Consider the following 27,512-nt stretch of genomic DNA (forward strand, 5'->3'; position numbering starts at 1 on the left):
TATTTTCGACATATCAAATAACCTTTGTGTTTAAAATATGAATAGGACAGAATATGGGAGCTGCTAACTATTTATGGTCCATGGCCTCAATCATTTGCTTTCTTCTCAGTTAGTCACTGACCCGGAATAAGTATATAGCCAGAAAGGTTTCAGGAAAACTAAAATTATAGCAGGAAACCAACACACCTGAATGTTCAATACACATAGAAGCAAGGCAAATGTATGTACTGGACAAAGATTGGTAGAGCAAATATATAAAAAAGTATTGGTGATAAATGAAAGCAGTCCGAAAGGCAATGAAGCACCTGCCCAATGCTTCCATGGGCAAGACCTGAGAAAGGGGAATATGATTAACCCATTGGGTAGGGACCTCATTGCCTTTCTGACTGCCATTACGATTGGTAATTGACTCTGTACTACTATATATACGATTTCATGTATGAAAATCTGCATGTGTATTTGTACCTACACTGCTTTTTGATATGTATGCTCCAGCAATCTCTGTTAGGTACATACATTTGCCTCTTCTATTACATACAGTGTATTGAACTTAATAGTATGCTGGTTATGTTGCCTAATATTTTTTTAGTTGCTTGTTGGGGTAATAGGAGCCTTTTTTGAATGTCAGCACGCATGAGATAAACAACTTGTTGTCAGGACACCTAATCCGCATATTTGTTCTAGGGTAAGGATAATAGCCCCCCAGCTCACACCTTTAAAAACAACTCAGAGATTGCAACTTCCATTAGGTCTAATATGTTCTCTTAAATAACTAGTTGCAATAAAAATTATCTAAAAATTCTAAATTCATAACCAATCTTTTAAAAATGGTGTAGTTTATATTTTTATAAAGCAAATGACATAATTAGGAGGGAACACTAAATATTAGTGGACATCACCTGTGTCTACTTTTAACAATTTTGCATTCTGTTAATACAGTATGTCACAACAGATGATGCTTTCCTCTTGGTCCCAAGACTGATGCATATTTTAATTAGTTGTGTTTAATGATAGATAACTGGGCATTATTGGGGTGTTGTCTAAAGGGCTGCCAACTGGCTGATAAAGTTCACTTATTACCCATGGTTTTAGTATGAAGCAAAAAAAAACATTGAGACAAAAATAATTTCAGAAAAAGTGGGAACCATACAGGAAACATAGAATTACTATAATTCAATGTGTCATATGTTATTACATAAAATTGAGTCAATATATTGAATAAAGGGATGTTCTGCATGTGTTCTAAAAGTGAAAGACTTGGTATATCCTGCTAATCTCAATCTCACAGTATTTCAGATACAGAAACCTAAAAGTGGGTTGTCATTGAAAGAGCTGGACCTCAAAACTGTCACCAAGACAAATCCATTTAATTTGCTTAGCAACTGGTCAACTTCTAGTTATTTCTATATCATCTGCCTGCTAACTTTTTTTTTTACATTAAAACATACGTACAGTATGAATATTAAATGTAACCCAGTAACATTTTTTATTACACAACACATTAAAATATAGCATAATTGTTGGTAGATTTGATTAGTATCATACACAGATGTTACTTTTAGCAGGATTAAAATACACAATCATACTTATTTCAAAGGCTGGTTAGTAGTTAATTATCAGATAAAACATGCATTGTCTACTTAATAAAAGGCAAAAACTATTTCCAGCATAATAAAAAATATAACACATATGCAATAAACTATAAATCATAATGGCATGCAAACAGCTCCTAAGACCGCAACCAACATGCAGATTGTAAGCTCTAATGATCTAATTTCCTCTACCAGCCAAATTAGATAAAAAGCAATTGATGGAAAAGCAAATGGGCGGCATACTCTAGGCGATAAATGATTGGCTACAGTGAACAGATGTACATGGACAATACGGATCTGGGCCAAGCAGCAGCCTAATGTCAACAAGAACAGACCTCAGACCGAGATCTCCTCTTTGATGCATCGTCTATATTGAGGAGGTCTCCAAACCGCTCATTAGTGATAAACTGGTGATGTGATGGGACAATCCCAGTGTGCCTCCTAGCAGCACTATCAGCTTCTTCTTGCTCACGTTTAAGTCTCCGCTGATCCTCTAAAAGTTTCTGAGATAAAAATTGCATTATTGGGCTTGTGAAGCACCTGCCTGGGTCATGCCACTACTCAAGGAATCCAGCAAATAAACTTCAATCAAAAAGAGGGCTAATTAAGAAGCAAGATTTGGCTTTAATATGTAAAGCAGCTAAAGTCAATAAATGCAGTAATTTAATACTTTTACTCTCCTAGGTGAGTTGCTAATATTTAGCTTATTAGCCAAGCTCCTAGCATGATTTGTGCCCAAAACCATCGCCTCCACTACATGATCCAGACAGCACAATGTACACCAAGACTGAGGTTTTGGTTTTCTGGTTTAGATGTATATAGCTATGGCATACTGAGGAGAATAATTGGCCACCTACATAAAAACATAATTTTACATGATCCTAGTAGCATGAGGATGGACTAAAAATATGTTTATTTTTTCAGATAATGGATTATGATTTGTCTACATTTAGCCTAGAGTTAAGCATTGTGGATATTTTATTTACAAATCATGCTTATTGGAATTCCTATTTTAATATTATTATAGAAGAGTTATGGTTAAAAGTTGTCTCCACTATTTGAGCCCTCTACTGCTTTGATATGACTATTGGGTACATCTACTGCTCAGATACCATGCTATCAACTACACACAATGTATACAGTGCTGCATACAAAATATGCAATTTCTCACATAGTCATTAATGGTTGCCGAGGGAGTAGTTTTATTGGCATTGTGTTGTATCCTCAGACAATATATTCTCTGACAAAGCCTCCTTTTTAATGCGTTTTTCTTTTTAGGCTGGGTTCACACTTAGTGCAGATGCGGCTCACAGCAGGGCTCCAGTGCGCTCCTGTTCCCGTTTCAGGGATGAATCAGGCCCAAATTTTTGCCTGGATTCAGACCTGAAATGGAGCCAAAGATGCAGAGGACCCTTGTGCAATCTGCTCCATGGCCGCCATGGAGATGTGTGAACCAGCTCCAATGAGAGTCAGGCACACTCTCCTGTCATAAGAATCGGATGCGGAGAAACCCTAGTGTGAACCCAACCTTAAACATAAGGCAGCAGTATAAGCCTAATGGACCCATATAAATTTTTCATGAGGAAAATCTGTAATCTACCAGTGCTGATCTTTCTGAAAATGATAGTTTACTTAAAGTGGATGTAAACTCCATTCATGAAATTTGAGCTAGGCACATATATCTGCTGTGTTTTCTTATCTCTCTTCAAAGCCCTAAGTCCTGTGGATTTCTCCTGCTCATTCTTCTGTTATCAGCATGATAACTTCTGACAAGTTCTTCTCAACTGTGATAAAACCAGCCTGAAATTTGTGTCAGGGTGGGTGCTATAAATAGATTGTTCTTGTTCACTGCTTATCCAAGCCACTTTTCAGTTCAGAGTTTCTGAACTGAAGAAGTAGATTAGATAAGCTGCGGAAGGACTTTAACTTCAAGAACAAGTCCAGTTGAATCTGAATTACTACTACTAGTTAACCACCTGAATGTTATGCTCATTCCTTAGTTTCAAAGCTTTCTGAGTCGCTCATCTGGAACAAGCAGAGACACGAGGAATTCTGACTTATTTGTTGCATGCCTTTTCCGAACCTGTGACTCAGAAATGGTAGCAGAACCTTTGTCATCCAGCTGCAAATGTAGAGCCCCTATGGCACACTGAGGCTATAGCATTTGAATAACGGTGGGCTTAATGTCAGGAGGGGCAACAATTAATCTTGACTGGGGAGGAAGCCCTATGTTTAGCCTGGGTCTAGGACTCAAAGGACTTCACAGTAACACAGGGATCTATTTGAATACTACCCCAGGGGTAAGGACCAGTATTCCAGAACTAAGGTTAACTTTGGCACTTTCTATGCCAAATAAAGTTCAATTTAAGTCCATCCATCCCCACTGCTTCAAGTGTACCTGTGCTTTGCCCATTTAGGGCAAAAAAAAATTTGTTATCTGTAATCCTCCCCAGATGCATGTACTCACCTTTTCTTCACTCTCCTGGAGCTCTGTTTGGCTAATGGGAGCAAAGAGAAATACTCAGTATTTCATGGGTGCTTGGTGATTGACAGCTCATGCACTGTCCCTTGCACTGCCTCTGCTCAACACTGTCACGTGGAGGTGGGGAAAGAGGCCCTACATAGGAATTTCTCTCTTTCATTGTGAGAACAAAAGCAGTAGGGGAACAAATTGCAGCTGGGGAAGATATTGGTTAAGTGAACATGTGGCTTTGTCTTGCATGAACAAAGCACAGGTTAATCTAAAGGGATACTAAAGTCTTGTTTTTTTGTTTTGTTAAAAATAACAAACATGTTATACTAACCTGCTCTGTGCAGTGGTTTAGCATAGAGCAGCCCAGATCCTCTTCTTCTTTGGTCCCTCTTCGGCTCTCCTGGTCCCTCAATCCAGCTTGCTATGGGGGCACCCGAGCCGCAGCTCCTTGTGTCCATTCAGACACAGACCCGTGGCCCGGCATCACCCCCTCTCTCTTCTCATTGGCTCACTGCCTTTGATAGCAGAGGGAGCCAATTGTGATTTGCTGCTGTCTCAGCCAATGAGGAGGGAGAGACCCAGACAGCCAAGTCTTGTGCAACATCGCTGGATTGTGATGGGGCTCAGGTAAATATTGGGGGGGGGGGGGGGGGCAGCTGCACACAGAAGGCTATTTAATTGAATGCATTAAGATAAAAAAAAACTTCTGCTTTTACAACAACTTTAAGAGACATATAAAAACCAGGAGTTTGAGCAAACAATTTTTAGAGGGGGTAAAACAAAAAATACATTGTGACTAAAAACCAGAAACTAGGACTGTCATCAAGCTAAATAACTTATTTAACTGTACAAACAGGCGTAAGGCAGGGAAATGTCGATTTTTTTCCACATAAAAGTAAACCTGTGTATCTCCAGAGAGCATACAAAGTAGGTCTTCAGGGTAATATATTCCTATAATGTGCACAAAATGCAGCTGAGAATACTAAGATATACACTATATTGCCAAAAGTATTGAGACGCCTGCCTTTACACACACATGAACTTTAATGGCATCCCAGTCTTAGTCCATTGGGTTCAATATTGAGTTGGCCCACCCTTTGCAACTATAACAGCTTCAATCCTTCTGGGAAGGCTGTCCACAAGGTTTAGGAGTGTGTCTATGGGAATGTTTGACTATTCTTCCAGAAGTACATTTGTGAGGTCAGGCACTGATGTTGGACTAGAAGGCCTGGCTCGTAGTCTACCCTCTAATTTATCCTAAAGTTGTTCCCAAATGTTGAGGTCAGGACTCTGTAAAGGCCAGTCAAGTTCCTCCACCCCAAACTCGCTCATTCATGTCTTTATGGACCTTGCTTTGTGCACTGGTCCAAATCATTTGGTGAAGGGGGGATTATGGTGTGGAACTGACTTTTACGGGTTGGGCTTGACCCCTTAGTTTCAGTGAAGGGAACTCTTAAGGCGTCAGCAAACCTTGTGGACAGCCTTCCCAGAAGAGTTGAAGCTGTTATATCTGCAAAAGCTGGGCCAACTCCATATTGAACCCTACGGACTAAGACTGGGATGCCATTAAAGTTCATGTGTGTGTAAAGGCAGGCATCCCTATACTTTTGGCAATATAGTGTAGCTCAGACACACTACCAGGACACTGGCTAAATACTCCCTATTTTACAATAGTTATTGGAGATTAGATTGACATAAACCATATGGAAATACCCCAAGAATCATTAAAATCGCATAGATGCACAATAATATTTAACACTTCTCTGGAATATCAAGAAAATAGAGCAAACAAGTACTACATACGACTGCAGTATCTATATGCATTTTGGAGCTTTGTCTGTTTTCCTATTTTGGCACTTAAAGTGCATCTGTCAAGAGCAAAATATGTTTACTACCACTGCTTGAGCTTCTTGTGAAAATGTGTATTGCCTGGCTATGTCTAGCTCCTTTAACCAGAATGATAGCCAGGAAACTTGCATTTTCAGAAGGAGAGATCAGTACTGGCAGCATACATATTTCTGTTGTCATATTTATATTTCAACCACTTCAGCCCCAGAAGATTTTAATGACCAGAGCATTTTTTGCGATTCGGTACTGCATCTTTTTAACTGACAATTGCGTGGTCTTGTGACATTATACCCAAACTAAATTGACATCCTTGATTTCCTCACAAATAGAGATTTCTTTTGGTGGTATTTGATCACCTCTGCGGTTTTTATTTATTGAGCTATATACAACAGAATAGCGACAATTTTGAAATAAAAAGCAATATTTTTTACTTTTTGCTACAATAAATATCTAAAAAAACTAATTTCTTTCTGAGTTTAGTCCGATATGTATTCCTTTACATATTTTTGGTAAAATCATAATAAGTTTATATTGATTGGTTTGCGCAAAAGTTATAGCGCCTACAATATAGGGAATAGATTTATGGCATTTTTATTATTATTATTTTTTTATTAGTAATGGCGGTGATCTGCGTTTTTAATCGGGACTGCAGTGGACAGATTGGACACTTTTGACATTATTTTGGGAACATTGACATTTGTACAGCGATCAGAGCTAAAAATAGCCACTGATTACTGTGTAAATGTCACTGGCAGGGAAGGGGTTAAACACTAGGGGGTGATCACGGGGTTAAATGTGTTCCCTCAGCCTGTTATAACTGTAGGAGCTACCTAGGACATGACAGGGATCAGTAGCTCCCTGTCATGTCACTAGGCAGTACAGGGAAATGCCTTGTTTACATAGGCATTTCCCTGTTTTGCCTCTACTCATCGCGATCGCGGGGCCACCGGCGGACATAGAGTCCGCGGGACCCACGGGCATGCTCCCGTGTTCCCGGCGCCCACTAGCCCGGGATTACGAAGGGACATACAGGTACGTCCTTTTGAAAACCCGTGCCATTCTGCCGATGTGCATCGGCGTGTGGTGGTCGGAAAGCGGTAATAGACACCATTACTAAATTGTAACCTGCAAAGCCTCACTTTTTCATCAAAAAGGCTGCAGCTTGTAGCAAACATATTGTAGTAAAATTAACACTAGACCTGCTAATTTTTTTAAATGAATAAATAAAAATAAAATTGAGAATTGTATGTGTTGCCCCTTAGCTGACAAATTGTTACTTTCAAAATATTACCTGGTAGGTTTCTACTGGTAACACCTTTAATTATTCTTTCTTTGTCATAATTGTACACAATCCTAATTGTGATCACCAAACTGAATACGTTTTTAAAGCAAACCATCTACATTAATTAATTTCCATCGACTATTTTTTAGCAGAGGAAGTCTCCTTTGCAGACATAATTTATCCTGTAAACTTCACAAATTATCTGGGATATCTTTATTTCTAAAGAGCATCTACAAACTCCGTTTTCATAGGACCAACTAGTGTTGCAAATTTCAAAACTCATTAAATCATTTTTCATGCCACACTCGAATGTCACTACAACACCATGCATTTGTTTGTCTTGCAATAGGTATAATCTAGAGGAGAGTTTCAAAGAGTGCAGAAAATAGGAGAATACCTCTTTGCTGTCATAACGGCGACGTACTAATTCTTCTGGATGATCCATGTATTCAAGAGGTGTAAAATGTCTTGGAGATTCAGAATCTAATTTCCAAATAATAAAATCTAGTTAGTGGAGGACTTTTAGAAATTAGAAAGGACAGACAGAGGTAGCACAAAGGAGAGTGTCAATAATTTTTTTTCTATAACTATAAAAAGGTTCACGGCAACCAAACCAAAACACAAGTTTGTGATCCTGCTGACACCGATCAAAACAGGATGAGAAGGGTTAAGAATAAACGAACAGCATTTAGATGCAAACATCACGATGCAGTCTCAAACAGGACACAAGTAACCGTAGACGTGACCTGACAATGCAAGACATACAGGCACATGCATGCATGTGGTTTCAGGTGGATTTTGGATTATCTAGATTTGGATATGTTAGCCACTTTGAATTTTCATCCTGATTTCCATGGCTGAGAATTGCACTATGAGGAGACAAAATCCTGGCAACAGATTTATCATCAGGGCCTCTTCTGAAGTATTTTACATTCCAAAAAAAAGGTTTTAAATGGATTCATTATTTTTAGTTAGGTTACCAAGGCTACAACATAAAATGGAAATCAGTCATAGGCTCTTAAGGGAAAAATACAATGGGGTAGATTTACTAAAGTGCAGTGCAGAGAAACCAATCAGCTTCCATTTTTTTTTTGTCAAAGCTTAATTGAACAAACTGACACTAGAAGCTGATTGGCTGCCATGCACAGCTGCATAAGATTTTGCACTCTCCAGTTTTAGTAAATCAACCCCAATGTTGTGTACCTTTCATTGTAGTCCTAAATGAGACAGCATCATAAGACCCTGAAAATAGAAGTGACGCCTGAACAATTCTGTTAAAGGGTACCTATCACAAATAGTTGTTCACACTGTATATAGGTGAAAGGTACACTTTAATACAGTGCACACTGTGTCCAGGACCAGTATGTTGGTTGGTAGTTCATATATTTTTTTATTGCAGATTTTGAAAGGTTGGAGAAAACGATTTACACTTTTTGGATCAAAGGCATGTAAAATGTTAGCACAGAAGGAACACAGACAGCAAGCACAGATGTGGATTCAAGAAGAAATGAAGGTGGATGACAGGTAGAGATGGTCTGTCACACAGATGAAGTGTCACATATCGTCAAGATGCAGAAAACTCCACCTCCTGTGACTGCTCCCCCTTCACTCGGCTCACTGTTGTTGTTAGAGTCCAAATTGTAACATAAAGGAAATGAGACAATATCGCCATTAGAGTTAGAATATTGCTCTAGGTTGGCATTGTCATGTTCTAGACTGTTAAGGTTTACGTAGCTTAATCTTTCCACAATGTCATATGAAGACTGCCGTGCAGGGAGACAGGGCCTCTCTTCAACCCCGTCTGAAGACTTAAGACTCTCATTAGTCTGGCTCTCTGCAGCTGACAGAACCACACTGTTGTGTTTGTCAGAGGTGTCCGAAGACTTCTTTGGGCTACTTTGTAATGGCTTTTTTAATTTGAAAGGGAGGGGACTCATAAGAAACATATTTCTCTGAAGAATCAGACGTTCAGCTTGTGAATTGGATGTATTGTTCTTGGCCATTTTCTGTTCGTGCCTACGAATAGTTGTAAATCTTGTGTAGGAAGCTGGACAAGAGCTCTTGCAGGTATTCATTTTATATTTCTGGGGAGGCTTGACAGGATTGTTACAACTGTCAGTTGAAGCATTGGAAAGTTGGTCCATCTCATCAGTGCCACCAGAAAGGGCATCTACCAAAGCATTGTCACTGAGGTCAGAACTCATGTCTTCCACATTACTACTAGCGGTGGAAGCTGTGTGTACTTGCTGCTGGGCCTCATCCTCACTTATCTTCACTGGCATATCAATAAGTGACTCAGTAGAGCAGGCAGAGAGAATTCCTGCCATAGACTGTGGTGGTATTGCTGAGGCAGTCTGTCCACTGGATATATCTAGAGAAGGCATAGATCTGGATCTCTGAATTAATTGTTCAAACGCTGTTACACGGGTAGATACATTGTGCTTGGGTACATGTTCGTAACCCTCAAGTCCAAATCTATGGCATGGCCTGAGCTTTCCTTCCTTTTCAAAATTGCTTGCTATGTCTCTCACGTTGGAACATGAAGAAGCGCTTTGTAAGGTGGATCGGTTAATATGATGCATATCTCTGTACATGGTGTTGAATTCTGAGCCACCTGCTTTGACAATGGGTGGAAAAGAACATTTTGCAGAGTTCAAACTGTACTCCTGCAGGCTCATGGTGCTGCCCGACTTCACTTTATAATCCCCACAAGATTTTGCCAGCATATTTTCTATACTTCCCTCAGCTTGACTCATACAAGTTTGCTTGTTGTCAAAAGATGAAGGTTCAAGCAAGTTCTCACAGCTCTGTGCCTTCTGCTGAGACAGCAAAGTGGTCTGTCTGTGCAGGTAGGGGTCCTGTGTGGTTACTATAGGTTTGAATTTAGATGGCAGAATTTCAGCTATGCAAGCTTTCGCAGCAGACAAAGAGGACTTCTGCTTATATAGGCTGCCTAACAAATTACTAGCACTGCAAGCTCGCTTGTTAAATGAGGAATGTGAAAATACATGAGCATTCCCACCTGTGGAGTCCATATGCAAGCATGCAGAATAAAATAAAGGCATTGTGTTAATTTCAAGTCAATTATTGGAGACAGTGGCACAATAATGCTGTCAAGCCTGTCAATTTAATTACACCCCTCTTTTTGAAGATCATAGTAACAATTCCTCTACCAGTTTCCACCATAATACTACTAGTTGATTACTGAAACAGGTCGATGACAATCGGTCTCAGCCAAAAAACAGTAATGTAAAAAATGGTTTTATGACATCCGCTGTATATCGGAGTACTGCAGAATACATTTTTAGTTACATATATTAAATACAATACTTTTAGCCCTTACACACAAATACTTGCCATGTCTTGCCTTTTTAACAGTAAACAAAAGAATACGACTGCTGCCGGCTGGTCCGTACACATTATCCCAAACTTATCTCCAAATATAGGCGTTTGTCCAGTTCGCAGTCAAAATACTAATGAAAGAGGATGGATGCCCGCACTCCAATTTGCTAAAGATCCAACGTTTTATTATAAAAAATAGATTTAAACAAATGTTCAAAGCTCAATAAAGACACATACAGGCATTATCGCGTTTCATTATAGAAAGGGCTTAATCATAACATCTAGCATGAAACGTGTTAATGCCTGTACCTGTCTTTATGAATCTGTGAACATGTTTTTTTTAATCTATTTTTTACAATAAAACTTTGGATCTTCAGCAAATTGGAGTGTGGTCATCCATCCTCTATCATTAGGTCTTTTAACAGCGGTTTGAAAACCTGGTAGGAAATCTTCCAACCACTTTAAAAATGATTGCTTAAACCCAGCTGCTGATGTCATCCCCAAAAGGAACCTCTTCATATATTCCAATGGTGAGACAACAGCAAGTACAAAATACAGAAATAGGACAACATCGTACTCTATTTTGCATAGTTTGTTAGGAAACACTGTCCCAATGATTTTCTTAGTATTCTACATTTACCAATTATGAAACACAACCTTGTTTCTCCAAGAGGTTCAGAGTTATGGATCAGACCTCACTTGGGTTATACCAAGAGGGTGGGGAATGCCCACTCTTTCCTGAATTCTTTAGTATCTTTTGTTTCTCAGTTTCTGCATGCACAGAGACCTACACTGAGAAGTTATGGTGGTCATGTGACTACTGGGAGCTTTTCTTCCTACCATATTTTCCCTTGTACAATGATGCATAACCAAATTTCGGTTATGATGCTTAAGCCCATATCAGAAGAATAAAATGGTAATACATTTCATATATTTAACATAATCCAAAGATAGGTGTAAAATATATGATTGTTCCTTTTTGTGGTAGGCTAAATGGATGCTAATAGGAGGTTTGAAATTACAAGTCTGATACCATCATTTTTTTTATTATTTTGCCTAGAGGGTACAATAAAACAAGAACAGCCTCCCTGCATTGTCTTATTTTTGTAATGTATAACATAACTTACAAGACAAATTCAATATGCAATCTGTGTGATACTAGATAGTTATGTTATATACTGTATATTGTATCTGCTCTGTGCAGTAGAGCCAAGATAATTTTAAGACCCTATTCACACTTGTGTGAATTGTCATGCGACTTTAGACAAAGTCACACAACAAGTCATATCCCATGTTTTCCAATGATAACCATTCATATATGTGCAACTTAAAGTCACATAGATTTCAAAGTAATTCATGCACTACTTCAGTTGAGGGCCATAGACATTAATGTTAACCCTCAAAAGTTGCATGAAAGTCGTCCCTGAATGTTTTACATGCAATAGCGGGCCCGACTTTGCAGAGGGACAAGAAGTCACATCACCAAAGTTGAGCTCCAATGTCACATGACAAGTGTGAATGGAGCCTAACTGGCTCTTAGTGTGGGAGTTACATGCTTAAAGCAAAAGCTCTCTGCTGAAAATTGTATTTAAGACCTGAAATTTATTTAAGACTCTTCAGTACTATTTGTGCTGTGAATATAGGTAATCAAACATACTGCTTCAGCATAACCACACAGTGTAAGCCCAGGCTTCAAATCATTTCAGGATTATTACTAACATATGGGAAATGGCCTACAGAAAAAATGTTCCCAATGATCATATGACTAGCAATGCCTTCAAGTGTACTTGTGCCAGTGGATAGACAAAACTGAACATACTAAATGACTTATAGCAAATTCATCACAACCAACATGGTATAAAGCAAGTTAAGTCTGTTACTGCCACCCTAAGTTTCGGTTTATACCAGCGCAACTTCATAGCGGCTTGCATACGACTTCTTTAACAGAAGTCAATGCAAGTCGTGATGAAGTCGCCCCAAAGTAGTGCAGGAACCTATTTCTGAGTCAGAGCAACTTGAGTTACACCAATTAGAACGGTTCCATTGCTGTTAATAGGGGATTTGAAAATGCCCTAAAGGTCATCTAAAAGCTTTAAAAAACAAAAAAACAAAAAAAACAAACAGACATTTTAGTATTTGTTAAATAAAATATAGTTTAAAAAAAGGCCTGGGATTATGTTACTCAACAATTTTTGAATAAACCAATTACAAGCAGATTGTCCATGGACGGTTGCCCTTTATGTTTGTGAGTATGCTTAGCTTATCATAGCTGATGTAGCGGTAGCCAGGGATTTTACCGCTGGGGTCTAAGAAAGCAGCTAAGTTATTGCTGAACCATGCCCAGTCTATCCAATACAGAACAATTTATCTTTATTTAAGTTGCAGTAAAGAAGTATGGTGTAAAGTGGGTTATTATATTTTGCAATGCACATATTAGAAAGTGAATTTCACAGCTTTATATATTTATATGGCATTACAGAATGTAAACAGCTGGATAACTTATACAACAGAGCTGACAGCTGGAGGATACCAGAAAATGTATGATGGCTGCAAATGAGGTCTATGTCTGAATTACCTTTATTGGAAGCAGAGCTGGATGGACGTCTGTTCAAGCTGCTGAGTCCCTGAAATGGGATGTCTCCTCCTTCTAACACATTCTTGTAGATCTGCCTCTCATTCTCGTTCAGTGGGGGCTCTGGGGAAGTCTCTATCTCTCGGCTGTAATGGTAACTAGGTGCATAAGAGCTGGAACACAACAAGAAGAAAGTAAATATGTCTGGTTTTCAGTCTCTTCTATGGTGAGAAGACTTTTGGCAAATCCTGTTTTCCAGTTCATTAGTGTTTGTTTAATCGGTTTCATAATCTTGAAAGAATGCAAATGTTTGCAAGCAGCAGGAATAAAGGAGCTGTACTTCTGTGGGGCAAATGAACTGACAGCAGAGAAAGTACATGGATCAGTTTTTTTCTGGAAAAGAATGTACTACAGCAAATATGGCATACCATACTGTAATGTTCAAGAAACTTTGCACAGCTGATAAGGGTTATGAAATATTTCAGGCAATAGCGAACTCATATGTTTTAGCACAATTTAGAAAATTGTAGTGAACTTCTGCAATGTTGCTTTATAGTCAACATCTTTTTACAGTGAAACTGTCAGATCATAAAATTGTACAAACTAACATTGGTTCTAAATTGCAGTCACCTTATGGAGCCTGAAAATAACTGTTAATCTTCAATAATTTTCCCCATACCCAAAAAACTCAATTCTAGCTGCACACTACAGTGGTGTGAAAAAGTGTTTGCCCCCTTCCTCATTTCCTGTTCCTTTGCATGTTTGTCACACTTAAGTGTTTCGGAACATCAAACCAATTTAAACAATAGTCAAGGACAACACAAGTAAACACAAAATGCAATTTGTAAATGAAGGTGTTTATTATTAAAGGTGAAAAAAAATCCAAACCATCATGGCCCTGTGTGAAAAAGTGATTGCCCCCTAAACCTAATAACTGGTTGGGCCACCCTTAGCAGCAACAACTGCAACCAAGCGTTTGCGATAACGTGCAATGAGGCTTTTACAGCGTCCTGGAGGAATTTTGGCCCACTCATCTTTGCAGAATTGTCCTAATTCAGTTACATTAGAGGGTTTTCGAGCATGAACGGCCTTTTTAAGGTCATACCACAACATCTCAATAGGATTCAGGTCAGGACTTTGGCTAGGCCACTCCAAAGTCTTCATTTTGTTTTTCTTCAGCCATTCGGTGGTGGACTTGCTGGTGTGTTTAGGATCATTGTCCTGCTGCAGAACCCAAGTTCGCTTCAGCTTGAGTACACGAACAGATGGTCGGACATTCTCCTTCAGGATCTCTTGGTAGACAGCAGAATTCATAGTTCCTTTTATCACGGCAAGTCTTCCAGGTCCTGAAGCAGCAAAACAGCCCCAGACCATCACACTACCACCACCATATTTTACTGTTGGTATAATGTTCTTTTTATGAAATGCAGTGTTCCTTCTACACCAGATATACTTGGACACACACCTTCCAAAGAGTTCCACTTTTGTCTCATCGGTCCACAGAATGTTGTCCCAAAAGTCTTGGGGATCATCAAGATGTGTTGTGGAGAAATTGAGACGAGCTTTGATGTTCTTTTTGCTCAGCAGTGGTTTTCTCCTTGGAACTCTGCCATGCAGGCCATTTTTGCCCAGTCTTTTCCTGATGGTGGAGGCATGAACGCTGACCTTAACTGAGGCAAGTGAGGCCTGCAGTTCCTTGGACGTTGTTGTGGGGTCTTTTGTGACCTCTTGGATGAGTCGTCTCTGCGCTCTTGGGGTAATTTTGGGCGGCCGGCCACTCCTGGGAAGGTTCACCACTGTTCCATGTCTTCGCCATTTGTGGATAATGGCTCTCACTGTGGTTCGCTGGATTCCCAAAGCTTTGGAAATGGCTTTATAACCCTTTCCAGACTGATAGATCTCAATTACTTTCTTTCTCAATTGTTCCTGAATTTCTTTGGGTCTCGGCATGATGTGTAGCTTTTAAGGATCTTCTGGTGGACCTTACTGTGTCAAGCAGCTCCTATTTAAGTGATGCCTTGATTGTGAACAGGTGTGGCAATAATCAGGACTGGGTGTGGCTATAGAAATTGAACTCAGGTGTGGACAACCACAGTTATAGTATGTTTTAACAAGGGGGGCAATCACTTTTTCACACAGGGCCATGATGGTTTGGATTTTTTTTCACCTTTAATAATAAACACCTTCATTTACAAATTGCATTTTGTGTTTACTTGTGTTGTCCTTGACTATTGTTTAAATTGGTTTGATGTTCCGAAACACTTAAGTGTGACAAACATGCAAAGGAACAGGAAATGAGGAAGGGGGCAAACACTTTTTCACACCACTGTATATACAGGCTAAGCCATACTCCCTCCTGAGTTGTGTTCTCTCCATTCAAAGGTTGTAAATTTAAGCGTGACTTATTAGTTTCCCAAGAGAAGCTTACACTTGAGATCCTCCCTTCTATTTGTATGTATGTATCTACCTACCTATCTACCTACCTACCTATCTACCTACCTACACATCCACACCATCACTATCTATATAAATACATACAGTATGTTTTAATGCTGAAGTTTAGGTATGGCTATTTGTACATAGTTACATATATAAATATGTACGTGCCATACTTGTGGCTTCCCCCTGCGAGGTGGACATCACTGTAGTAGGCATCGCTGCTCCAGTGATGTTTACTACCTTCTGGGTCCTTTGCTGAGCAGCTACCCTGCTACATTGTGAACACAGAGGTCATGTGCTCACCAGGGCACCATTCTGGGAACACTTTGCATGCTTTCAATGAGTGCAAAGAATTTTCTGATTGTACAAGTTAGATATTTGGGGCAGTGACCTCACAATCTCCACCTTTGTCAACCAGGGAAAAATTTGCTTTCATTGAGAGAATGCAATATGTTTACAGAGGTTTACATTCAAGGCCTCTGAAATTATTAGTTTGCTTAAAATTTGCTTACAGCATTGATCTTTTCATTCAGCCTGAGCAAAGGAAAGCCAACAGATTCCTCCATCTACACTAAACAGTGTAGATAGACAAATCTCCTCAGTCAACTATTGTATTCTTACAGCCAGCACCAGCCAACAGGGGCACCCACAGATAGAAATTTTGAGCCTTGTATGGCAGCTTTAAGGCAGAAGTCTTATAAGTGGCCCCAATACCAACCACTTAGGATGCAACTGAGTTGTATCTCTTAGCTAAACATGTTATTGAATTTAATGTATACTTTGCATTTTAAATGTTCTGAAGACAGGGTACTCCTAGCTGGCTCTGACACTACTCCCAGCCCCCAAATGTATACTGGCAAGGAGTAAGGACTAGTTCCCTACTCCAGTCCCCTTACCCTATCTCGCCCCAGGGTAACCATCCCCTTCCAGAATACCACACCCTCACAATCCAACAACTGGCCACCATGTAGCTCGGCCTCCATCCTACCTCACCCTCTCTTGTACTCCACCTCCTTAACCTCCTCAACCCACATATGCATTATCTCCTCCTCTGTCTAGCAGGCAGCACCCCATCCACGGATTCTACCACTTTCCGCTGCCCCTGGCTCCTTCCCCACACAGTGGTTTCCAGCAATACCCCTTTTGATTTATATTTATAATCATACCTTATACCACTGAACTCCGGTTATACCTGAAAAAAGGTATATAGTCCACTCGGACAAGCAAGCAGGCCCTCGCTACTCACTGGACACTGTCACCTATTCTCACAGACTCGCCTATCATTCTCTCTCACGGTTAACCCCCCCCACTAAATTCTCTAAACACATTCTTTTTATCCCCCCTTCTCTCCCGTCCTTTTCCAAACCGGTATTGACCATCCTCTCTCCACTGTACACCTATCCTCTCTCTCCTAGACCCAATCCTCCTCCTCTGATGCATTACTACCTGACTTCAGCATGTGTCCCTCTCTATTTTTAGTTAGTTAGGGACCCAAACTACTCCCACTCACACGAAATCCACCCAAACAAGACAAATCCAAAACCAAAATAATTTCCTTAAACGTACCTGGCCTTAATCTCCCAAAAATAAAAATTTCCCAATTAATTCTTTCCATGCATAGAAACAAAGCGGACATCATCTTCCTTCAGGAGACACATTTTAAAACAGGTTTCACGCTGAAACTCTCCAACACCCGCTCCCCAACTTCCCTACATGCAACTAACCACACCGCAAAAGCTAAAGGGGTCTCTATCCTATTTGCAAAACACTATCCGTTTCAAATCAAGGATACTTGCAAAGACGAAGAAGCACATTATATCTTTGTGAAAGGCTTACTGTTGGAAAACGATTCACCCTCGCGAACATAAATGCGCCAAACACTAAACAAGCCCCCTTTTTCAGGTCTACACTACAAAAACTCTCATCATTCCAAGAAGGCCGTCTTATTCTTGGTGGAGACATCAATGTCCCTCTCAATCCTCTGCATGATACATTAGCGGGTACCTCTACCATGCCTTACAAAGCGTTACGGGCAATTAAAACACAACTCCAGGAGTTGACACTACATGACGCATGGCGTACGCTCTACCCTAATGAAAAAGATTACACATTCTACTCGGCTTCACACAACCGATATTCCAGACTTGACTACCTATTACTGTCGCAAAGAGACCTACCGATGCTAACCACAGCCTCAATAGACCCCATGTATTTGTCGCACCAACATCCTATATCCATAGAATTTGCAGACATCCCACCTAGATGCTTGATTTGGCGCCCTGATCCCTCCCTCCTCACAGACAATGTTATAGTGCTTGAAGTAAACCAACGCCTTTCATTATACTTCCGGGAGAATAGCTCCCGGACATATTGCCAATGGTGAGATGGGAGGCACATAAAAGTACCATACGTGGAGAACTCATTGCACTCTCCGCTAAACGCAGAAGAGAAAGACAAGCACACATTACAAAATTGACCCCTCGTATTCATGAGCTGGAACAGGAGGATAAAACTTGATTCAAGCCAGGACAGAACTTTTAGAGATACTAGAAAAAAAAAAACTTAACTATATATTGTCCCAAAAAATATTTTATGAGTACGGAAACAAGTCCGGAAAGTTTCTGGCAAGAGCCCTTCGATCAAAAAAGCGTCCACGACAATTCACGCTCTCACGGATCCAACGGGCCGTAAAATAGTATCCAACAATCAAATAGCAGATCACTTTGTCCAATACCATACCCACCTTTACAATCTACACACTTCTGGCCCAGGAGCAGCATCTCTCACCCTCAGAAATAGACATAGTACTGCTGAAACCCAGAAAAAGTCCTGGGCCAGAAGGGTTGATGACGGGATACTACAGAACATTTATAGAAACACTTGAACCACATTTCTTGAGTGCATTCAACTCCCTCTCTTCTGACAACCCCCCACCTTGAGACCTCCTAACAGCACATATTACTGTGATCCCAAAAGCAAACAAGGACCCATCCCTGGTTACCAACTCCTGTCCAATCTCCCTACTGAACATAGACCTCAAAATATATGCCAAAATCCTAGCTAATCATCTCCTACCCTTACTACCCAAACTCATTTCACTAGACCAAGTGGGTTTTATATCGGGCAGAGAAGTGAGGGACAACACCATAAAGGCCATTAATATTCACAAATGGTTAACTTTTACTCAACATGTTTTTTTCTATCCCTGGATGTGGAGAAGGTATTCGACAGGGTGGCATGGGACTACATGTCGGAGGTCCTCAAAATGATTGGAATACGGGACCGCATGCTACAGTTTATCTTGGCGCTATACTCCTTCCCAACCACAAAGGTTCGAGTTCATGCCCACCTGTCCAATGCCTTCTCAATATCAAAACGGAACTCGCCAAGGATGTCTGCTTTCCCTGTTAATATTTGTTCTAACTCTAGAACTACTACTGCAACACCTTAGGTCCAACCCAGATATCAAAGGAGTGTCGATCTCCAAGACAACCTACAAGCTATCCTCCTTCGCAGACGACATTCTCTTGTTCCTGACAGAACCACGCGCTACATTACCCAACTTACTCTCTCTCTGGAAGTCCTCCGAGCCCCCAACCATTGCGGACTGGTTTAGACGCATAATTAAAGTGGCAGAAATGGAAGAATTAGTATACCAAGCCAAAGACACGCCCACAAAATTCTGGAAAATCTGGTCTTGCTGGCATCACTTTCAAACAACTGACAAATATGCCCAACTACTGTCTTAGGGATGTACGAAGAATCACAAGGCCAAGTCAGAGGAGGAGGAGAAAAAGTTCACCTTATCCCCTTGTCATCCTTTTCTACCCCATCTCCTCTTTCCTATTCCTTTACACACTCAATACACAACAAACATGACTACTACCTATTTCTAGAAACTGAAATACCCCTCACTACCCTATCCCTAGGCTTCCCATCGCCCCAGTCCATTATGTCCGTTATCGTTTTCCTCTCCCACGGGGAGAACTTGACTCCTCCCCCCCTTACACCCAACTGACCTAAAGGGTTTTCCCTAACAATGCAACTGACCACTCTGTATACCGAATGTGCATACCAGAGTTGCCCTTACCTGTGGATTGCTAGTGGTCCGGTGACCGCAATCTTTAAGGAAATTAACCCATCTAGAGACATTAGACAACTAACCAAAGATACTATCACGGAACCAACCACTGATACAAAACAGCCCCCAGTAGAGCATCTGAACTAGTGATTCCGCACACACCTATTATCACCGCCAAAATTCCTCAAGGCTTATACCCTCGACCCATACCGATACAGCGGAAATACCCTGAGATGCACAGTGGCTTACAGCTACCCTAACAGAGAAGCCTGCTAGACTGCATTGTAATGTCAAGGAAACTGCAGCCCGATATATAAACGGGGTAACCGTGCTGAATACATAACCACTTGGTTAATTTCAGGGCTAGTCGCCCATGCTAGTCATCTTTTGTTTTTTTGTTTGTTTATGCTCTCTTCTTATTTTTACACCGTACTAATGTATAATGTGCTCCCCCAATGCTATTTCTTATAGTCTGTACCAGAGCATTGTATTACACTTTGTACCTTTTATTACTGTATCACTATTGTGTATTCTATTTTATGTATACAATAAACACTGATTTGTAAAAAAAAAAAAAAAAAAAAAAAAGAAAAGACACAATATGTTGTAAAAAGGAGTAGTCATGCTCCTATGGGCACACATGCTGCCTGTAAAATATATGCACAGAGACACATATATACTTACGTTTTACCTTTTCCAAATGGAACAATTAAAATATAGGTGTGATGTGATGCCAAAAACTGTCTAAATTATAATCTGCAAAATGATTCTATTTAGATCACATGGCACAGTAAATCCAAGGTGCAAGCTGTCTTTATTTAACAATTCATAACACAAGGATTACACCGTGAACAGATCTTTTTATTAAAGGCAGTTACTGGCCTACTTAAGATGAGAAACAATTCCTTTAAATCTACCTCACTTCTAAAATAGGTCATACATATTTAGCACCATGCTTGCTTACCTGGACAATTTAATAGGCTTTTAACCTACAGCAGTACTTTCTTTAGCCTTTTTTTTTTTTTTTTAAACAGAGCCTAATCTCAAAAGCTCCTAGTCACAGTTTACAGACCATGTTAATTTTGTTCAAATGACTTCTATTGCGAAACCTACACACATTCCAGAGTGTGGAGACAACTTATAAATCAGTAACACACCACACAAGCCAAATTTGTGTGAACTGTAATTGTGCATCATGTATGAACACCACAGATATTAATAGCTGTCAGGAACTTCGCCCAACAGACACTACCCGGTTTGGTAAACACAACAGGACATGCCAATATGTAAAGGGCATAGCATTTATCTGTATTACGGGAATTCCCCAACATAATTTCTGCACAGGGGTCAGCCTGCAATGCGACCACATGATCTCCCTTAAAGCTAAATTTAATAAACTGTAAAAGAAGATCTTTACAGCCGTACTACTAATAACACATGTAAATCTGTACTAGTACTATATGTGTTTACATTTTATCTGCTAAGTGAAGAAATTATGTCTTCAGAAGTATAGCTAAGTGTTATAAAAGGTATAACTGCAATCAACTCCTCAATTGTGCCAGCCATAGTTACATAGTTACATAGTAGGCGAGGTTGAAAAAAGACACAAGTCCATCAGGTCCAACCTATGTGTGTGATTATATGTCAGTATTAAATTGTATACACTTGTATGTTGCGGTCTTTCAGGTGCTTATCTAATAGTTTTTTGAAACTATCGATGCCCCCCACTGAGACCACCGCCTGTGGAAAAGAATTCCACATCCTTGCAGCTCTTACAGAAAAAAACCCTCTACATAGTTTAAGGTTAAATCTTTTCTTCTAATTTTAATGGGTGGCCACGTGTCTTGTTAAACTCCCTTCCACGAAAAAGTTTTATCCCTATTGTGGGGTCACCAGTATGGTATTTGTAAATTGAAATCATATCCCCTCTCAAGCGTCTCTTCTCCAAAGAGAATAAGTTCAGTGCTCGCAAACTTTCTTCAAAACTAATGTCCTCCAGACTCTATTAGCTTTGTTGCCCTTCTTTGTACTCGCTCCATTTCCAGTACATCCTTCCTGAGGACTGGTGCCCAGAACTGGACAGCATATTCCAGGTGCGGCCAGATCAGAGTCTTGTAAAGTGGGAGAATTATCACTTTATAACTGGAGTTAATCCCTTTTTTAATGCATGCCAATATTCTGTTTTCTTTGTTAGCAGCAGCTTGGCATTGCATGCCATTGCTGAGTCTATCATCTACTAGGACCCCCAGGTCCTTTTTCCATCCTAGATTCCCCCAGGGGTTCTCCCCCACCTAGTGTATAGATTGCATTCATATCTTTGCCACCCAAATGCATTATTTTACATTTTTCTACATTAGACCTCATTTGCCATGTAGATGCCCATTCCATTAATTTGTTCAGATCATCTTGCAAGGTTTCCACATGCTGCAGAGAAGTTATTGCCCTGCTTAGCTTAGTATCGTCCGCAAATACAGAGATTGAACTGTGTACCCCATCCTCCAGGTCGTTTATGAACAAATTAAATAGGATTGGTCCCCCCACTACCCACCCTGACCATTCAGCGTATTCCCCATTTATCATCACCCTTTCAACTTGCCCTTGTAGTCAGATTTCAATCCATGTACTCACCCTATGGTCCATGCCAACGGACCTCATTTTGTACAGTAAATGTTTATGAGGAACTGTGTGAAATGCTTTTGCAAAATCCAGATATACCACGTCTAGGGGCCTTCCTTTATCTAGATGGCAACTCACCTCCTCGTAGAAGGTTAATAAATTGGTTTGGCAAGAATGATTCCTAATGAATCCATGCTGATTACTGCTAATGATACCATTTTCATTACTAAAATATTGTATATAATATAGTCCCTTATCCCCTCCAAGAGCTTGCATACTATTAATGTTAGGCTAACTGGTCTGTAATTCCCAGGGATGTATTTTGGGCTCTTTTTAAATACTGGTACTACATTGGCTTTTCTCCAATCTGCTGCTACCATTCCAGTCAGTAGACTGTCAGTAAAAATGAGAAACAGTGATCTGGCAATTACTTGACTGCGTTCCCTAAGTACCCTCGGGTGCAAGCCATCTGGTCTGGTGATTTATTAATGTTAATCCCAATTTATATCTTCTAGCAAGGTTCATAGTTTAGGGAAGTTGGCTCTTTTGAAATTCAGTGTATTTGTATAACCCATAATATCAGTAAGTTTGCCAAATGAGAAGTACCAGAATTATATGACCAGGACACACTTCTGTCCTGGTCCTCACATAACTGTACACAAAGAAGTGTGTTTTATGGTTTTCTAAATTATAAGACTATATTAATAATAAAATAGTAATATGTACCAGTTCACTTAAGCAGGATGTCATTTTCTGTTATTAGGCTCATGCGGGGTATTATTATTTCATTGGGCAGTAGAAGCAGCCTGTATGCATTTAACCAAAAGAGGTAGCATAAAAGGCAAAGAAGTGTTGGTACATGCACAACAGGATACTGAGCCTACAGGTATAGCAGGGCAGGAGGCAGAGATGGTGCAGCTGCAATAAGCTGCAAAGCTGATGTATAAGGAATGCGATGGTGGTGGAACCGTTACAGACAAGAATGTGGCAAACATAGTACAGGTATACCAGTGAAAGATATAGAGCTAATGTGTATAATAAGGCAGAGGGCAGTATGTGGAGGCGGTACTTGGAAAATAGGGTAGGATCTGGAGGAGTTATATTAATAACAAGGTAGGATGTGTAGGTGATATTAGGGAAAACAGGGTAGGATGTGGACAACGAGGTAGGATGAGGAGGATGTATATGAAAAACAGGGTAGGATATAGAGGAGCTATTTGGATAACAAGGTAGGATGTAGAGGTGGTATATGGATAAAATGGTAGGATATGGATATGGTATATGGAAACCTGGATAGGCTATGAAGCGGGGATATGGGAAAAAAGGTGAGATATGGAGGTGGTATATTGAAAACTGGGTAGGATATGAAGGAGGTATATGGATAAAAAGAAAGGATGTGGAGGTTATATATGGAAAACGGGGTAGGATATGAAGAGGAGATATGGATAGAATGTGGAGGTGGTATATGGAAAACAAGGAAGGATGTGGAGAAGGTATATAGAAAATTAGGAAGAATAAGAAGGGGTTATATGGATAAAAAGATAGCATGTGGTATATGGATAACAAGGTAGGATGTTGAGATGGTATATAGAAAACAGGGTAGGATGTGAAGGAGGTATATGGACAACAAAGTAGGATGTTAAGATGGTATATGGATGACATGGTAGTAGGATGTTTAGAAGTTATATAACAAGTTAGGATGTGTAGGAGGTACATGGACAAAATGGAAACAGAGCAGGTACATGTATCACAGAGCAGGAGATGGGAATAGTATTTGTATACAAGGTGTAAATGAATCATGTAAAACTGGACACGAGGTGGAAATAGTACATGTTTAATGAGACTGAAGGTAAAACTAGTACATATATAAAAGAGGAGCAGATGGGAATGGTAGGACAGGAGGTGGAGCATAGATGACAAAGAAAGGGGTGGAGTAGGTATGTTTACAACAGGCAACAGGTGGAGGAATGTATTTACCAGGGTGGGAAAGGAGGCAGTTCATGTACACACAAGGACAGATGGTGAAAAAATGCATACCTAACAAAATAAAATGTGAAAGTGGTACACGGATAAAAGGGCTGGAAGTGGAGGTAGGACATGGATAACAGAAGAAGAAGTACATGGATGCTGGGACAGAAGGTGGAAGTAGTACACAAATAACAGGGCAGGAAGTAAATGTAGTACATGGATAAGAGCAGTAGGTCGAGGCGGTACATGTATAACAGGAAGTAGGAGGATAAACTACATGGATAAAAGGGTAGGCTGCTGAGGGGGTACACAAGAGAAATGAAGATGATGAAACACATGTAGGAGGACAGAAGGTGGATGTGGTATATGGATACCAAGGCAGGGGTGGAGTTGGTTCATGAATAACAGCACAGGGGATAGAGGGCTTGCATGTATCACAGGACAGAAAATGGAGATGATTTATGGAAAACAGGACAAAAGGTTGAGCTGATATATGGATAATAGGACATAGGTGTAGGCTGTATATAGATGGCAGGACAGAAGGGGGAGCTATTTGGATACCGGGACAGTAGGTGGAGGCTGTATATGGATCAGAGGACAAAAGGTGGAGCTGATATCTAAAGAACAGGACACTAGGTGGAGGCTGTATATGGATGGCAAGACAGAAGGTGGAGCTGATACTTGGATTGGATAGCAGGACAGTAGATGAAGGCTGTATGTATTTTGATAGCAGGATGTAAAGTGGAAGTGATATAAGGATAACAGGGTAGGAAACAGAGACAGATGATGAAAATGCAATCCACAAACATCATAACCAATATTATTGTCAAATTATATTTAAAAAAAAAAAAAACCCACAAACTCCATTTAATGAACAGTATAAAACTAAAAACAGTACTTTAGCATATCATTTCATACCCCTAGGATTAAAAACCAAAAGGGAGAACATTATAATATTGGCATAAATATGTTGTTAACATGTTAATTTATTAATATTAGATACTATTTGTAAAACAGATATTTCTTGAAGTGAACATTGTTATAGAATCAGACAAATAAACCCACAAACCTAAAATGAAAACAATAAGGAGAAGAATTGAAACTTACTAAGATGGAAGATCGTCTGGGCGGCTCACGGCTGCAGTCTGCAAGAATCCAAGAAAAGAACGGATTGATATGGATCAAAAAATTCAGACAATATCCCTTCAGTTCCCTCAGCACTGTGCCACTTTACCTCCATGAATGTGTGAAAACTTTAGCCCGGCACTGTATACACTATGCCTAGCGAGAGCCAGATTTCGGGCAGTCACAGTGCAAGGTTTCTTAAAATGACTGGCCTCTTTTTATGTGTGTTAAATGAGTCACAGCATACACAGCCAACAGCACAGACAGATAAGCAGCTGGAGTAAGAATAGCAAGCCTGTAATTGTTTTCACACACGGTTCCTTCAGGAGAGGTGCAATCCCACATAAGCGTAAAACTCGTCAAAGCAGACTGTGCCCAATTAGAAGTACAGGACCAAATCTCCTCTGTAATTCAGTAATACGTGTATAAGTAAAGAATGTTTCTGGAATTCTGGATATCTGCACTCCCACATGGCTTCTCTATTCAAACCAGGTCACTCAGCCATTAAAACAGAAGAGTATCAGCAGAAAGAGAATATATACATATAACCATTTCTCACCATTTTTATGTAAAGCTTTAAATGTATTCAATCCTTTATTAGTTTGCCCATTAGTTGCTAGTCCATAATGGCATAAGGAGCCCCTTCAATTTATTTTAGGCTTCATATTTACCATAGGTTATTAAGTTCACCCTTTAGTTTCCCATTCTACTATTGCTCAATATTTACAAATCCTTCCAGTTAAATGTCTGCTGATAATGCTAATATATTTAGGTTACTGCTCCAGGTATAAAGTATAAAAAGGGGGAAAGTTGGGGACAGAGGGGCATTGGGACTTTATATGAAACACACTACTCACTACTGCTCCAGGTATGCTGCTTTAACTATCAGACTACGATTACATGGCAAGAATGGTATGCACTATTCAGGTATGAAAATGTGATACTTTTCTTAGTAAAACAGCTGTGAAATGTCAGAATACAAAAATACAAGTCTCATGTTACATTTTTACATATGCTGTAAGTAGAAATGCTGTGCTAGAGATGGTATTACTACCCTGTAGTCTAGAAGTGTTCCACCATGTCATTAAACCTGAACTTTATGGGGTAATAGGTTCAACACTAGCAAAGAACAGTCAAGAAGTTGGGTGAATTTACCCAGTACAGATGCACACAGCAAAAAAAAAAAAAAAATTGACAGATTAACCCTTTCCCACTCTACACCTAAAACTAGAAAAAAAAAATCAGTAAGGGAAAACTTTTTTGAGGGAGATTAAAGAGAACATTAACAAGGATTACAATAATACCAACACCACAATAAGCCGAATTTGCAAAACTAAGGCCAGCCATACAAGGAGCTGATTTCTTTCCTGCTACCACGGGTTGCAGGAAAGAAATTTGCTTGACTTCCCGATCAACACAGATAGTGTTGACGCGGGACTCCCTCCTGCTGGGCCTTTGTCCAGAAGATGGTGGTTATCGCTAGTGATAATTAAAGGTAAAAGCTGGCATGCCAGTTGCACCCAAGTTGATAGAGCGATAAACTTGGTACATTCAGTCTGCCCATACATGGTTCAAATCTCGGCTAGTTCATGCTGAACTGGCCAAGATTCAAACAGCAAAAAAAGGATCTTTTTTTAAAAAAAAAAGCTCTGTATCCTTGTGCGAAAGCTTTGTTAATTGACCTTTTGTTTTATAAAGGATATAAAGGATACCAGTAGATCAAATCCTGGCAAAACCCTTGTCTTAAGCCTTGGCTTAGGGACATTGCTAGGCACATACCATGCCTTTTTACCAAAGATACAGCAGTTTTGAAAACCTTTTCTGGTTTAACCACTTGCCAACCACTGCACACACATATACATCAGCAGAATGGCACAGGCAGGTAAATGGGCGTACCTGTACGTCCCTTTGAATTTGCCACCTATTGGGCACATGCACGTGGGTCCCACAAACCCAATGTTTGCCGGCAGCCCGTGATTGTGGCAAGGAGTGGCAGAACGGAGAGATGCCTATGTAAACAAGGCATTTCCCTGTTCTGCCTAGCAACATGACAGGGATCTACTGCTCCCTGTCATCGGGAGCAGTGATCTCTGTCATGTTGTAGTGAGCCCATCCCCCCACAGTTAGAATCACTCCATAGGACACACTGAATCCCTTGATCGCCCCTAGTGTTT

The 27,512-nt window shown here is 40.0% G+C and overlaps 1 protein-coding gene across 46 annotated transcripts in view; it reads right to left on the bottom strand.

The window, feature by feature from the left end:
• SORBS1 (sorbin and SH3 domain containing 1) overlaps positions 1–27,512 on the bottom strand; it is a 582,779-nt gene that overhangs the window by 49,455 nt on the left and 505,812 nt on the right. For 34 of the 46 annotated variants that reach the window (XM_077454315.1, XM_077454316.1, XM_077454323.1 and 31 more), the window contains 5 exons: positions 25,321–25,358; positions 13,113–13,282; positions 8,781–10,217; positions 7,593–7,678; positions 1,928–2,095 (listed from right to left, as the gene is read on the bottom strand). In XM_077454315.1, coding sequence (XP_077310441.1) covers positions 1,928–2,095; positions 7,593–7,678; positions 8,781–10,217; positions 13,113–13,282; positions 25,321–25,358 — 1,899 coding nt within the window. The remainder of the gene's footprint in view (positions 1–1,927; positions 2,096–7,592; positions 7,679–8,780; positions 10,218–13,112; positions 13,283–25,320; positions 25,359–27,512) is intronic. The other 12 variants (XM_077454347.1, XM_077454346.1, XM_077454345.1 and 9 more) reach the window with 3 other exon arrangements.

Source organism: Lithobates pipiens, unplaced genomic scaffold (genome assembly GCF_037356315.1).
Source record: "Lithobates pipiens isolate NorthernLeopardFrog02 unplaced genomic scaffold, aLitPip1_a1.2 Scaffold_25, whole genome shotgun sequence".
Taxonomy (NCBI): Eukaryota; Metazoa; Chordata; class Amphibia; order Anura; family Ranidae; genus Lithobates; species Lithobates pipiens.